Raw genomic sequence first — 13,641 nt, forward strand, 5'->3', positions numbered from 1 at the left:
ATACTCACTTATACTAATGTGTTTCACTGGTTGCCTGGGAGACTTTGTAGAGGCTCTATAGGAAGAAGGGGTCATCACTGGAGGTTTCACACTGTTGCATGACTCGGTCTTACAAAACTTCACATCACCTGTGCACAATGTAAGTGGTAGAATGACCAGGGTTTTTCACTCTGCTACTAATTTCCTAATGTGTCTGATACATAAGATGTGAGAGCCTGTTCTTTTCTTCTTTTTTGTCTTATCCCCAGTCTGCCATACTGCACAGTGCTTGTGAAACAACAGAGTTGTTCTGTAGACATTTGTATCTGATGTTGCTGCATGCATATTGGTAACCAGCACTTTGGGAAAAAATGGGAGGATAATACAGATGTGTTACTATGCTAGCCCTTCACGTTTTTCTGAAAAGAATCGTTTCATAGCAGAAGCCATATCAGCTGAGTTTGAGGCATCTATTATTGTCTCGTTTGTTCTGCTGAATACCCTGATTCACACAGACCTTTCCAGCAAAACTCGGTGGAGACTTTTGAGCAAAACAAATAACAATTCAGAGGCACTCAACACCATTGAAAAGAGGTGCCTTCCTGAGGACTTCATTGCTTTGCTACCTGTAACTTACTACTACCCTTAGTTCTGGAGCTCAACCAAACTGCAAAGAAAGCACCTCTTCTGAAGCTGTTGAAAGAATGGGCATTAGGTGCTGGTGTACTACTGGGACATAAAGAATCTGCAGGGGAGCACTTGAGGGAGGGACATTCATGTAGTTCATTCAGTGCTCTATTTTAGTTCATTAAATATTTTGTAAAACAATCTTAGGACAACTGAGAGTCAAACCAGAATTTCAGTTCTTGGTTTGGGCTTTTACATTTCTTTTCTTGATCAGAAAAACATATGTAGCCTTTTTGATCTATAAAATACTGAGAATGTATTTTTATCTTCATTCAAGATCTCTAATTCAAAAGACTTGTTTTTAGCTTATAATGAATGTTTCCAAAAGTTTCCTTCAGAGCTTAATTAACTAATACTTCGTTTGCTTGCAGGTGTTTGGAATCCATGCAAATAAGTGGAAACTTGACAAGAAATTAGGCATCTACGTGTTGTTTCTTTATGCTGTTTTCCTGTGTTTATCTATAATGATAGAATTTAATGTCTTCACCTTTGTCAACTTCCCTATGTGCCGAGAAGAACTTTAAACCACAATGAGGAGAGAGGCTGAAATTCTTCTGATTACACATGCTGTAAATGGCAGGAGGCATTTCACATTTTTACCTTCTTTCCATCAGTAATTTGAGTGTCGTTCCTGCTTCATCAGCTAACAAGCACTTTTTCCTATATGGAAGGAAAGCATACCTTCCTTTTAACATGCTAGCTCAAGGCAACCAAAGCATTTTCCTCCTCTTTGGGTACTGCTGCTCAGACATAAAGCTACGTGGATCTTATGCAGCACTCTAAAAGGACCTGTTTCTGGGCATTCTGTTGTGGTTTTCATTCTCCTTTTGCAGACAATCAACCATCACCAAGGTTAGCAAGAGGACAGGAGAAAAATCTTTATAGTTCTTTTGGTTTTGACATTTACTTTCCATGGAAGGATAAGAGGCAAGTTCAGAACTTTTCTTGGCTCATTCAAAATATCTCAGCTACAGGACCGGAAAGTCCAAGGCACATATCATGGCATGCACTGTTGAGGACATCATTTCCCTTTCAAGTGCTCTGCTTATAGAGGAACTTCACTGACAGTTTTTGATGGCAGTGTTGGATATTTATCACTCTGTTCAATGAACATGAACAACGTGGCAGAGAAAGAAGAGGAAATGGTTGTATGTTGTATCACTTGTGATGATGCACACTAGAAGTCAAGAGTATCTGCATACTGAAGAAGAGAATTACATGCAGAAATTCATACTTGAAAAATATGTTTTATTGTTAATGAGGAATGCTGTACACATAAATATAAACTGGCATTTGTGGAATATTACACCACAAAAAACTTTGCATTGGCCATTGTAAGCCCATTGTGTAAATTTAGAAGAAACTAAACAAATAAAATAAAACTGGGTGCTCAGTAACTATCAGTTGTTGTTATCAGCTGAGAGTAGTATCTGAACATAATCCAGACTTTCTGACAACAAAACCCACCCTGATTATGATTTGATTTGATTCAATTTGATTGGTGGGAGGAAGAAGCTTATTTCATCAGTCAAGAAGCTGGTGTATTCTTCAATTTTTCTTTATTCCCAGAAGCTTAATGAAGATGAGTGTCTGTCGTGGAGCAGTGCAGATAAGAATCACATAGACAAAGCAAGTCTGTCAAGAGAATATGGTCCTTGATTTGATTGCATGCAAGTTTTGAAGCACAATATACTTCTTTTCAACTCCAAGTAGAAGCCAAGTTTTGACATCCTTTCCACCAGCATTAATCTGATATAAGGAATTACTCTGAATGTAATTGACAGCAAGATTCAGCCCAGAGTATTGAAATAATGGGTAACATTCCACATTGTAGTGGTCATACAATTGTAAATCACTGAGACAGCATATTTTGAATTGCTACTAAACTTTAAAAATATTTTGAAGCTGTATGTGAATGATCACATAAAGTTTCTAAAGAAGCACAGTTAACTTTATACATAGATTTTTTTAATTTTTTAATATTTATAAACCAAACCTATCAACTAACAGTTGATGTGTTTTTAAATATATAAATATTTCCATTAAGACTATATATAAAAAATTGTGTCAATGAGAACATGCTATAAAATATTAGTAAATAAGCACTTATTCAGAAAGTTCCTTCTTTTAACAACTGATAAATAATTATTTTTAGCCAACTGACATGCAGAATACTGTTTACACCAGCCAATGTGTTTACAATTATGGCTATTTTAAAAATTATTTTAGTACAAATTAAGGAGTGTATTCTGCTGTTGAATTTTTTTAGGAATTGGATCTTTTCAATGTAATCCTAAAGAAAAAAAGCAACACATTTATTACTTGCTTTACACTTTGTTACAAATGTCAGTATTAGTATCCATTTAGGGTTCATAATTTAAAAGTTTTGTCGTTAAACAAGCCAGTTCTAAAGATGGCCACAAATACAGCATTACTAAAATGCTTTATTGAATAGGCAAGCATGGCAGTAAAACACATTTTATCTCAACAATGCCAATGACCCCATTTCCAGGCATTCAAGACATTTTTGCTGCAGTATAAAGCTGAGGAGATGGAATTCATGTTCGTCTTTGAGTCTTCTGTTGCAGAAAGGCTGTGAAAATGCAGCATACTGCTGCACCACTGTAGGAGCATCCCCTTCTAGTCTTACTCTCTCCCCTGCTGTCTTTCAGGACAGTTTGCTGCTGAAAATATGGTGATGACTTAAATATAAGACTGAAAGGAGCAGAGAGAGAGGCTGAGTAAATATTCTTTTCCTATATTTTGCCGTTGTGTGGTCTTGGAGAAGTAACTGTCTGCAACCAAATATTTGCTCTCCTGTGCATGGTTCAGGCAGCTCAGATGTCTTCACACAGTAGAAGAGTGGTTCCAAAATCAGATTTTGAATGCTTAGTGAAAGCTGAGTTGACAGTCATGAGGGCATCAAAGCTTATAGTGCCAGATCTAGCAAACTGTGCTGTACCTTCGTATTCCTGAACCAGGCAACTTTGGAAAAATACAGGCACCATTTTTTTCTGTAGCAGCTGACTCCCAGCCCAAACATGCACAGACTTTTGTCTGCTAATGCTATGAGTTCTTCAAACATAATTTAGAATTACTCTGCCTAAATTGAATATCACCTGCTCCAGAAAACCAGTGTTGTGTTTAGCAAGGGTCAGTCTCAGAACATAGTACTGCTAAATCATGTGGCTGGTCCTGTCATCTACAGCCCTCCCTGAAACACTGACCCACTTCAGGACAATTTATATTGAATTCTAATGTTGCATTTCATGAGATGGTCTCATGCATATCCTGCTATGAGACAGGTATCATGCCATGCTTATAATTATAAATAACCTTAGTAGGGTTCTCCTCTGACACCACCACCTGACCAAGGATGTATTGTTTGCCAAAGAATTATGAGATGCTGTATCAGGGCCTTGATGACACATTATCATATGAAGTAGTTTAAAAGGTTCTTAAGTTGTCATAATCCATATGCTAAAATAAGTAGAGTTATACACCAAGCCATGCAGGTAAACTGAATGGTCCAAGAAAGATCTGATTGACAAATCGTTGTGTGTCAGATAAACCCATATCAGAATGTATCAGTAATTCAGTAGGCTGTTGCAGAGTAATAACAAACTAGTGCCTTTCACGTGTATACAAAAAAAAAAAAAAAAAAAAAGAAAAAATTTGCTTGTGTAGTCAGGAAACCATTGCAAATTTTGCCATTTTCAAGTCAAGAAAAGGAGTGATTTGTGCTTGGCTCTCTGCAATTAGTACAGTTCTATCCTGCAGCTGTTCAAATTGTGTCTCAAATTTTGTAGCCATTTTGTTTTATTAACCATTGCAAGAGTTAGCTGGCTGAGTTTGGAATGTGTGTTGCAGTATTCTCTAAGTTAATGTTCAGCTCAAGAGTGAAAAGAAAGCTGGTGGATGTGAGAGGTAAAACTGTTACTGTGATCTGAAATTTGCCAGCATACTAACACTGAAAAGTAATACAACTCGGAAAAAGATATCCCATATCCAGCAAAGCTTAACTTCAGCAGGTTTGATTCCATTCTTAAAGCTAAGCATATATCCAAGTGCCTTGCTGGATTGTGTCCTAAGATGACAGTGGAGCACAGTTTTTGGGTTTTCTGTCATATTGAGATCTTTTCATATTTTACTGGGTTTGTAGAGTAAGGATTTTATTTCTTTCTCAAATTATAAAGTTTAACCAGAGTCCGTGGACTTCTGCTCTGCTGATACCACTTCCAATTTCCACTCTTGTAAATAGGAGAACATGTTCCTTGTCTCAGACTTCAAAACTGTGCATCTGCCCTTGTGTGTATGAGCGGGGGCAAAACTGAATTATAGCTGGCCAAGGAGGGCTTTTAGCAGCTCTTTTCTGCTGCAGTTCCCCTGGAGTAGCACAGTCCCACATAGACCTACAGGTTGCAGTCCTGTCTGTAGCAAGCAAGTGGGAGTTTCCATTGAGTTTGACAATTTTTGATTACATTTATTTACCATAACAATTGTACTGCATTATAAAGTATTGCTTGTGTAAAGATTTCAAGCTTAGGATCTACATGTCTAAATCTAAAAAGCTACAGATATGGTTATCTATTTGATGATGTAAGGGCTGCTCTCTGGGCTGAGGTCTAGCCTAGAAGAACACCTTAAGTCTTCCCAACAGGTACAGCATAAACAACATCTTTCTCCTGGCTCAGTCATTGGCGTGCCAATTTTATTTTGTTTTTATATGCTTGCTGCAGCTGTAGCAAACATAAAATTAGTTTCTGGATTTAGATGATATTTGTAAACTTTCTGTCAACATGTAAACAAATGGAAAAGGTCTTTACTAATCTAATATTTAGCAATCATAGAGAAGATTCTATTCTGTCTTTGATTTCCCTTGTGACTGTGCTTTAATTGCACTTGTTTCTATTATGTATTTGCTCTAGTTGCACAAATCCCACATGGATTTTGTTGTCTTCCTTTCTTGGATTTCTTGCCATTGTAATGCCATTTACTTGTGTCCTACTATTAGTTGGTTTTGGTAGAGTGCTTTAAGCTGTATGAATACTGCCTGATAATTCATGCCAAGGAAGGATCAGACCTAATGTGATATGAATCAGACACTAAAATAACTGATAGCCAGGTGAAACCAAAGAGTCTTCCTAATTGAAATAGATCACCTTTAAGCATAACATTCTGTCATTGCAAACCTCAGATCTCTCTCTGTTAGTTATTTGTGTTTAAACACTCAGAAAAAAAATCTGCAGCTCGTGCACTCGCTACACAATTTCCTTTTTATTTCTTTGCGTCTGAACTCCTTATTTTTCATTTTATTGGGTGGTGAGATTTATGTGATGGTTACATAGGTAAATGACAGCATTTAGTTCCAGCAACTCTGTACCAAACCCTTTATTATTCTCTTGAACTATTTTGAAAAGTCTGTATGCAAGTGATGGATGTTCTGCTGAAGAGGAGAATGCCGTTCAACTGATATGTGCATTCCAGTTTCTGACCTACTGTGTGCATATTTAAAAACCTCCTTTTGAATAACTTGAGCACATACTTTTCTCACATTTCCCCATATGTCAGGTTCTCATGTTTGCTCCCAAAAGAAATCTGTGAAATCTTATACCTCCCTGTCCTGACATGTGAGATACATGTAGCTGCTTCTGCACAGGCTGAGATGTGTAGTGGTTGTGGCAATTTGCTCCTCATGTGGTTCTGCTTGCTGCCATACTTCTGACATACAGCACACTGTCTGAAAGAAATTAATGATTATGGGAAATTAATGCCATTTGGATATTTTCTTAGAAGAATTGCCTGTTTGAATTTAATCCCTTTTTTTTTTCTTTTTTACTTGCACAAAGAATGTAGGCAATCACTGCCATCCTATCAGTGAGATGGTCTTGATAAACTTGAAAGACAAATCTAAAGATTGATTTATAGCACTAGACATGATAACAAATTCTAAAAGTATCAGAATATATGAAAACTAGACAGGTATAATCTCTAGAAAGATTGATAACGACAGTAAAGATGCTTCCTTTGAGAGGATTTTTACAGCAAGATTATGGCCTTCATTCATATACCAATTATGTATGCAAAGAACACTTGTAAATCTCCTTCCCCAGCAGCACCTCTGTTTCAAATAGGTGTAACTTCAGCAAAGCTGTGACCAAATTCTTGCCTTCACGTTCTTGGGAGTGGTGACAGTGCTCGTTACTGTCCTGATAGTTGGCACAAATTTGTGTCAGTGGAACTGAGCATAGAATTTGGCTCACACTATCTCCTCCATTGCAAGAAAGTATTTGAAATCATTTATGATCACTAAAACGAATTCTGAACCTTTTAAAAACCTGTGTTTCGTACTTGCAGGCATTTGCTGTGCACCCTTAGGAGGTGCGATACCTCTTTAAATATTATTAAAACTTTCTGGAACTGCTTACTTTGAAAACAGAAAGGGATGGGTTTGTAAACTGTAAATAACAGAAATCTCTCATGTTATTTATTTTTTCAATGACTGTGACCTTATGCACTGTGAATGCTCTGTGATATGGGGTCCATTGTACAGATAAATATGTCATGGAATCCAAATGGATTTAATGTGATGATTTGTTACAAAATGTTGGCATGATATTTGATTATTTTTGTTGTGAGAATTATAAAAAATAGTTAACTCAGCATTTATAAAGATTATAGCAGTCAGTATTATAATGCACTATATAAAAATATGTACACTATCAATAAATTATATAAACAACTAGAGTGTGTTTTTTTCTCAGATGATAAGATGTGAAACATTCTCATGTTTATTATCAAAAATCTAAAATTTAAGGACCCAAATAGGTTATGTGCCTTTACTTTTTTGGTGAAATCTGGACCCTGCTGAACTGAATTAATGAAGGCCCACATTTTCATCTATTCCAGGGAGTATTGCCTGGATCAAGCCATTATTTGGAGTGAGTTAAGTGTATTGCTTTGATTTGCAGCAATTCTGAAACACACAATTTGCTCTTTTGAGGCTAGAAGTGTGTGAATTACTGAGAACACAGTTTGCTGTACTGAGGCACTGATTCAGAAGCAATTATGACAGCTCAGAAACACCCTGATGGAGAGCATTTTGGCTGCTTTGTCTCATGGTACGGTGGTGTCCAGCAGGTTCACACGGAGTACTGGATGCTGACAAAGGAGTGGAAGTAAGATCTGAAGGCTGTGCAGTACTATTTTCCTTTCCCAGCTACCTAACCTCTGGAGATACTCCTTCTTACCCTTGATTGTCCATTTTCAACATCCTTGTAGTCCACCACAGGGTCTGATGACTTCTGGTATATATGTACACAGGCTCTGGTACAGTCTGTTTTGGACTCACAAAAAGCTTTTAAATGCAAAAAAAAAAAAAAAAAAGGAGAAAAAGAGAAGCTAAGAGTTAACTTCATCTCATGGCCTGGTGTATTAACAGTTTAATTAGACAAGTCTTCTCATGAATACTCCTAGCCAGTTTACAACCAGGAGATGCAAGTTAAAAATAATCTTGATCTTATTTTTCTTAAGCACTGTGCATGAGACTGGAATCCCTGTTGCTGTATAAACCTGCCATTAGCCACTCTTGGCTTTTGTGCATCTACAGAAAAGTCTCATGGAAGTGGAGAAGAGGGATATCCTTTGATTTTTACATAAGGGTTCGTTCATTAATGTATGCTAAGCTAAATTTTTCTAAGCTGGGGAAAGAAAAGGATTCCTTCTTATACAAAGAATTACCTTCTTAGGAATCAGAATCTGAATGTGAAAAATACCTCTTCTTTTAATCCTTCCATTCTTGACATGATGACCCATCATGATCTGTTATGTAATAGGCTCTATAAAAGGCACATAATCTATGGATTAGTGACACAATAGGCATGACAATTCCTATGGGCTGTTAATACATGCTGTATTACTGATGCAGCCACTTCCTACTATATGGAAAACAGAACTGTCGTGTAATCTGTGCATATGCTGAAAGCATTTTTTTATAGCCAAAGTGCTCGTACTTAATGGCTTCCCCCATAAGCCATTTTTAAACCTTTCCAACTCGGCTGCATAAAATTACAAAAACGGGCTGCAGCATGCTGTGGCTTAAGATGGGAAGGGTGAATCAGTTCTAGAAAAGAAATGAATTTCCCCTTTCGGCTTGGATTTATCATAGAGGAGCCTCAGTTTGAAGTAACTGGGTGTTATTTTGTCATTTAGCTTTTGTGTAATTGTTTACTTCCAAAGCCTGATACTAGAACATAGTGTCACATTCCAAACCTGTCAAATCTCTGGCTTAAAAAAATACCTAGTAAAGACTGGACAAAATTTCTTAAGTTAAAATTTGTCTTCGTTTTCATATTTTAAATATTTTACAGAGATACTGAGTACTTTGTAGAAAATTACAAAATCTTTTAAAATTAAATTTGGTCAATATCTTTAGTGAAACAAATTTTGAAACTTCACATTTCTGAAACTACATTCTTTACATTGGAAATAGTGTGAAAGATTTCACTCAAATCACATGAAACTGAGATAGCACCAAAATACTGGGTTTTTTTATTCTGTATTGTTGCCATTTTTTCCCCCCAAATCTTGTGAATAATTCTAGTAATTTTGTTTCTACTTCCCTAAAAATCTCATTGGAATTGTCTAACACTCTGTGATGTTCTGCATTTGCAAAATCTTAGGTCTTCGCATAGGACAGCTGCCTATTTGTGTGAACAGTTTTTCCCATCTGAGGAGGTCCATGCAAGCAGCCCAACTTCCCAGTTTTTGTCTCAGCAAACTTTTTTTCCAGCAAAACAAGGGTAAATGCTGAGTGGGCCTGGTCCCTGCCGAATTGCAGGGGAGAGAAATGGAAATGTGGGGTAGAGCTGAATTCGTGTGAGGCATGTAGGAGGTTGTTCTCATGCCAGTACCCGAGGTGCATTTCAAAGGTGCCCAGCTGGTGAGCAAATCTAGAACATATTTTTTCTTGGACCTCTGCGCTCAGAACCCACAGAAGGATTCAGAGCTGAGATCTGACAAGCCTGCAGTAAGGAATGAGTGAATCTCAGCCAACCTGCCTGTCTAAGAGGACTAAATTCTTCATTGAATGAGTTTGCCATTGCCTGAAAATTACTCCAGGAGATGGAGCAACTAGCTCCTTAATGTAGTAGAAAAAAGCATTATGAAATACAGTAGCTGAAAATTTAAAACTAAATGAGGGAAAGAATCAGGTGTGAATTTAAATAATACCAACAATTAAACCCTAAGACACCTTATGTAGAAGGGTAGTGAATTTTCCATCATACAGTCTTTCAGTTAGGCTCTTTGATTTTCTAAGATGAATCCTTCTAAAAGCTAGAACATAAATTTTCTTATGTGAACAGAAGTCACAGTCTTTATTAAAAAAAAAAACTGGGAAAATTTGGTCTAGTGTTAGCACAGAAGTTGTGACTTGGTGACGGTGAAGGACCCCCTGACTCTCCTTAGCTCAGTGCCAGCAGAATTGGCTCTGTGTTCTGTACTGAGGTCTAGTTTCCCTCTTGCCAGTGCACTGGCAATTCCCTGACATTTGCATTCTGCTATGGGCTGTATGGCACTGTCTATTTTTAAAAAGCTGAGAAATTCCTTCTAAAGATAAAAGGGGCAAAAAGTTACCTTGTCTCCCTGTCCATTCCATGCAATTGCTTTTCTCCGCCTCTGCTTCCTACTTCTGCCTTATTTTTTCCATTATGCATTCTCCTAGTATCAGATATTTCTGGAACAATGGCGTTGCCAAATAGGAGTGCCACCAGCCCTGTCTGACAGCACATCTGTCAGTCCCCAGCTTCCACAGCTGGTCTGTATTCAGTCAGGTTTCCCGTACAGCAATCATTACTTGATCACTTAAATAACTCCGGGTCAAATGTACTCTGAGACTGACTGCAGCTTCACAGCACAGATAGCTGTTCATTTGCTAGCAGTTGTACAACCTTATCATTAGCTTTTGCTTTAACTGGGAATGTTTTTGTGAAGCTGTCCTCTGCTAGTGTTAGACATTTCATTTTCTCAGGTCCTGTGTAAATATAAAGGTTTCCAAGCTCCATCTGGTTCCAGTTACTCAAGCAGTAGAAATACACATGCTTCAGGAATTTGCAGACGGAGACTTACTGCTTTGCTGCCTTACAAAATCCTTTACAAAGTTCACTATGCTCTGTTGCCTCCTGATATACCTGTAGCCTGTAAAACAATTTCCCTTGAAACTTATTTAAGTTAGAGAAACAAGTTGATGGTCTCATGCCCTTCTTTCTAATGAGGTTAACCTGCCTGCACTACTAAATATGGGTTTCTAACACACACACACACACACGCACGCACACACACCCTTGACCACCAAAGACTGCCTCTTCCTGAAATCCCCCGTTCATATAAATACAGGAAGTAGAAATAAGAGAGGCTAAAATCGGATCTTCTTGGTAGTTTGCTTTCATTTCAGTGTTTGTTTAGTCCTCTGCCCTCTGATACTACTGAGCCTGAAGCTGGTTTTAAACATCCTCCCCCTGACGCCCCTTGAAATACCATCTTCAGTGCAAAACCTGAGGATGTGGAGGTTCTGCTCAGCGATGGAAAGGAATTGCTTTTCTTACCGAGGAACTCTCCAGCCACTGTGAAACAGAAAGTGTCTCTTAAAGTTTGCTGTAAGGATGAAAACATCAGCAGGAGAGAAGGGAGCCAGGGATGACTCAGGGTAAGTCCTGAATCTTTAGTGACTGCTCATTTTTAACAACTGTTGCTTTGCTTTTCCTACTTAACAAAGAGTTCTCAGCTGCATTTGTAAGCCGGCTGCTGAGTTATCAGCTACATAGTCACAATAGTGTGGCAAGATTGTGCTGTAATTTACAGTATTTTCTTTAGCTAACATGTTCCAGCTAAAACCAAACTGCAATACCTTTATTTAGCTTGAATCTTAGCTATTTAGGGAAGAAGAAGGATGAATCTCAAGCTGCAGTTTAGGGCAAAGGACAGAAAAAGGGAGTTTTCTGGTTTTGGAAATGTGACAAAGTTTTTCTGGGAGGCTTGCTTTGTTTCTGCTCAAATGCAGAAGTGGATAAGGGCTCATCCCTATCAGCTGATGGTCATTCCAGCTCCTGTGTGCTAAGGTATACACAGACTCTGTCCATGGACTCCCAAGAGACTTCAAATGTGCTTTCTGTCAGGAAAAGAATACAGGCTTTCCTTGCTCCTGTCCAACAAACACTGCACCTTGCAGGACTGAGCCCCAAGAAAACATAGTGGGACAGAAAATGGGTTTTGACTGGGACGACAGTCAGCTAGCTCCTGGGATTCCAGGGTAAGGCTGGAATCCTCCTGAGGCTTGGTTGTGTCATAAAGCCCGTGCTGAAGCCGAGAATTTCTGTTTCCTGTTGTAAACAATCAGGGGAAAATTACATAGCTGCTGAAACCTTCAGTCACCCCCCCTTGGAAAAACATAGTAATACCAGATATTAAGACTTTTTCTTACCTGTTTGACACACTTAGACAGCCTATTTCCTGTGAATAAAAGCTCCCAGATATGTCTGTGATGGGTCCGGTAGAAGAGGCTGTATGGGTGGATAGATATGGGATATTTGCATTTTCAGTCTTGAGTGTGCTGCCAAACTTGGAGCACACTCAGACAAAAAGGAGGTGAAATTGCTGCTGACAGGCTACTGTGCAATGGTTTCACCATAGCACTGTTCCCAAATACCCACATGGAGTGCGGGGGGTGGAGGGAGAACCCTGCATTACAATTGTCACTACTTTTGCCTTGTTCAGTTGTTTGCATTAAGTGGAACAATGACACTTCTGTTTCAAGATGTAATTCCTCAGTTCCATGTGATGTTAAACACTGAGGGACAAAGATCACACACCCATAAGGAAAAAATGTAAGTGTCCAATCCCTGCAGACTGGCAAGAGGAACTTAGTCAATGATAAACCAGAGAATTTGTGCTTGGCAGATATTCTCTGCATTTGTGATAGTTAAGATGTTAAGTATTATAAACTGAAAGATATATTCTCTTTATCTCTTTCTCAGCTTGTCTGAAATGAGCCACATGCTTGCAAAGGTTTGCTTTCAGTCTAAAGTTGCAGGAGAAAGTAAACAAGCCATAGACCTTAGATTTGGACTATAAATCAAGTGGTTGGAGGAATATTGAAGCATCAATGGGCATGCCACAAGCATTCTTCATAGAGTTTTGAGCATCTGAACAATTTAACAGAATTACCTTTTTTTCATTAACTGATTGTCTTTATTTTCAATCTGTCTCCCACTCATAAAAAAACTTGGGTATTTTAAAATCTGTTTTAACTCTTTCTGTTTACATTCTATAATATTGGTGAAGATCCTCAAAATTACACTTCAGCATGTGTACCTTGTGGCCTCCAACACATTACAGAATTAGAAACATTTCTAAATGGTGTTTAGGTAATTTCCTGTTACGGTCACACTGAATTAGGTGCCAATTTCACAAAATATATGTAGATAAAGTTGGTAGCTTTCAAAATATATGGTAACTTAGGGCAAGCTGCTGATGGAGAATCTGGACCTGATTTTAAAATTCTGTGCACAAAAATTGCACGAGCAATTGCTGAGACTGCACCTCAGTTCACCATAGTCTTTGGACTATTAATTAAAAGGGAAGGCTTATTCACATGCACAGAAACTATGGCAATGCAAATTATCTTAGAAGTACCCTAGCAACTTGAAAAGTATCCATGTATCCATTCCTAGTAATGACTAAACGGTCTATTCTGCATGTAGCAAATCCATAAGGAGGTTTTGCTGATTTATACCTGTGAAATGGCAGAAAAACACTGGGGAGAAACCTGCTTCCAGAATTAGTAGCTACTCAGAGAGGAATGAGGGAGAAGTGTAGCCAGGGGCTGAATAGAAATCAGTCTAATCCAATTGTTCCAAAATGGGTTGCAAGAAATTTAACCAGTAATTCTGACCTAGAGTCAGGCTAACTCCTAGGAAC

At 38.1% G+C, this 13,641-nt stretch overlaps 2 protein-coding genes and 1 long non-coding RNA gene across 4 annotated transcripts in view; 2 read left to right on the forward strand and 1 right to left on the reverse strand.

The window, feature by feature from the left end:
* SLC24A4 (solute carrier family 24 member 4) overlaps positions 1-7,409 on the forward strand; it is a 95,654-nt gene extending 88,245 nt beyond the window's left edge. Inside the window, exon 17 of one of the 2 annotated variants that reach the window (XM_018082846.2) lies at positions 1,038-7,409. In XM_018082846.2, the coding sequence (XP_017938335.1) occupies positions 1,038-1,190 (153 nt within the window). In that variant the 3' untranslated portion in view covers positions 1,191-7,409. The remainder of the gene's footprint in view (positions 1-1,037) is intronic. The other variant, XM_029964243.1, reaches the window with a different exon arrangement.
* On the reverse strand, positions 6,048-12,311 carry LOC108641375. The gene is made up of 3 exons (XR_003916286.1): positions 12,146-12,311; positions 7,917-8,023; positions 6,048-6,406 (listed from the first exon to the last, which is right to left on the reverse strand). It is a non-coding gene; the product is annotated as an uncharacterized LOC108641375 (long non-coding RNA).
* Positions 11,170-13,641, forward strand: part of RIN3 (Ras and Rab interactor 3) — a 65,696-nt gene continuing 63,224 nt past the window's right edge. Inside the window, exon 1 of the mRNA XM_018082845.3 lies at positions 11,170-11,371. Coding sequence (XP_017938334.2) covers positions 11,328-11,371 — 44 coding nt within the window. The 5' untranslated portion in view covers positions 11,170-11,327. The remainder of the gene's footprint in view (positions 11,372-13,641) is intronic.

Source organism: Manacus vitellinus, unplaced genomic scaffold (assembly GCF_001715985.3).
Source record: "Manacus vitellinus isolate BGI_N305 unplaced genomic scaffold, ASM171598v3 scaffold_6_pilon, whole genome shotgun sequence".
NCBI classification, from domain to species: Eukaryota; Metazoa; Chordata; class Aves; order Passeriformes; family Pipridae; genus Manacus; species Manacus vitellinus.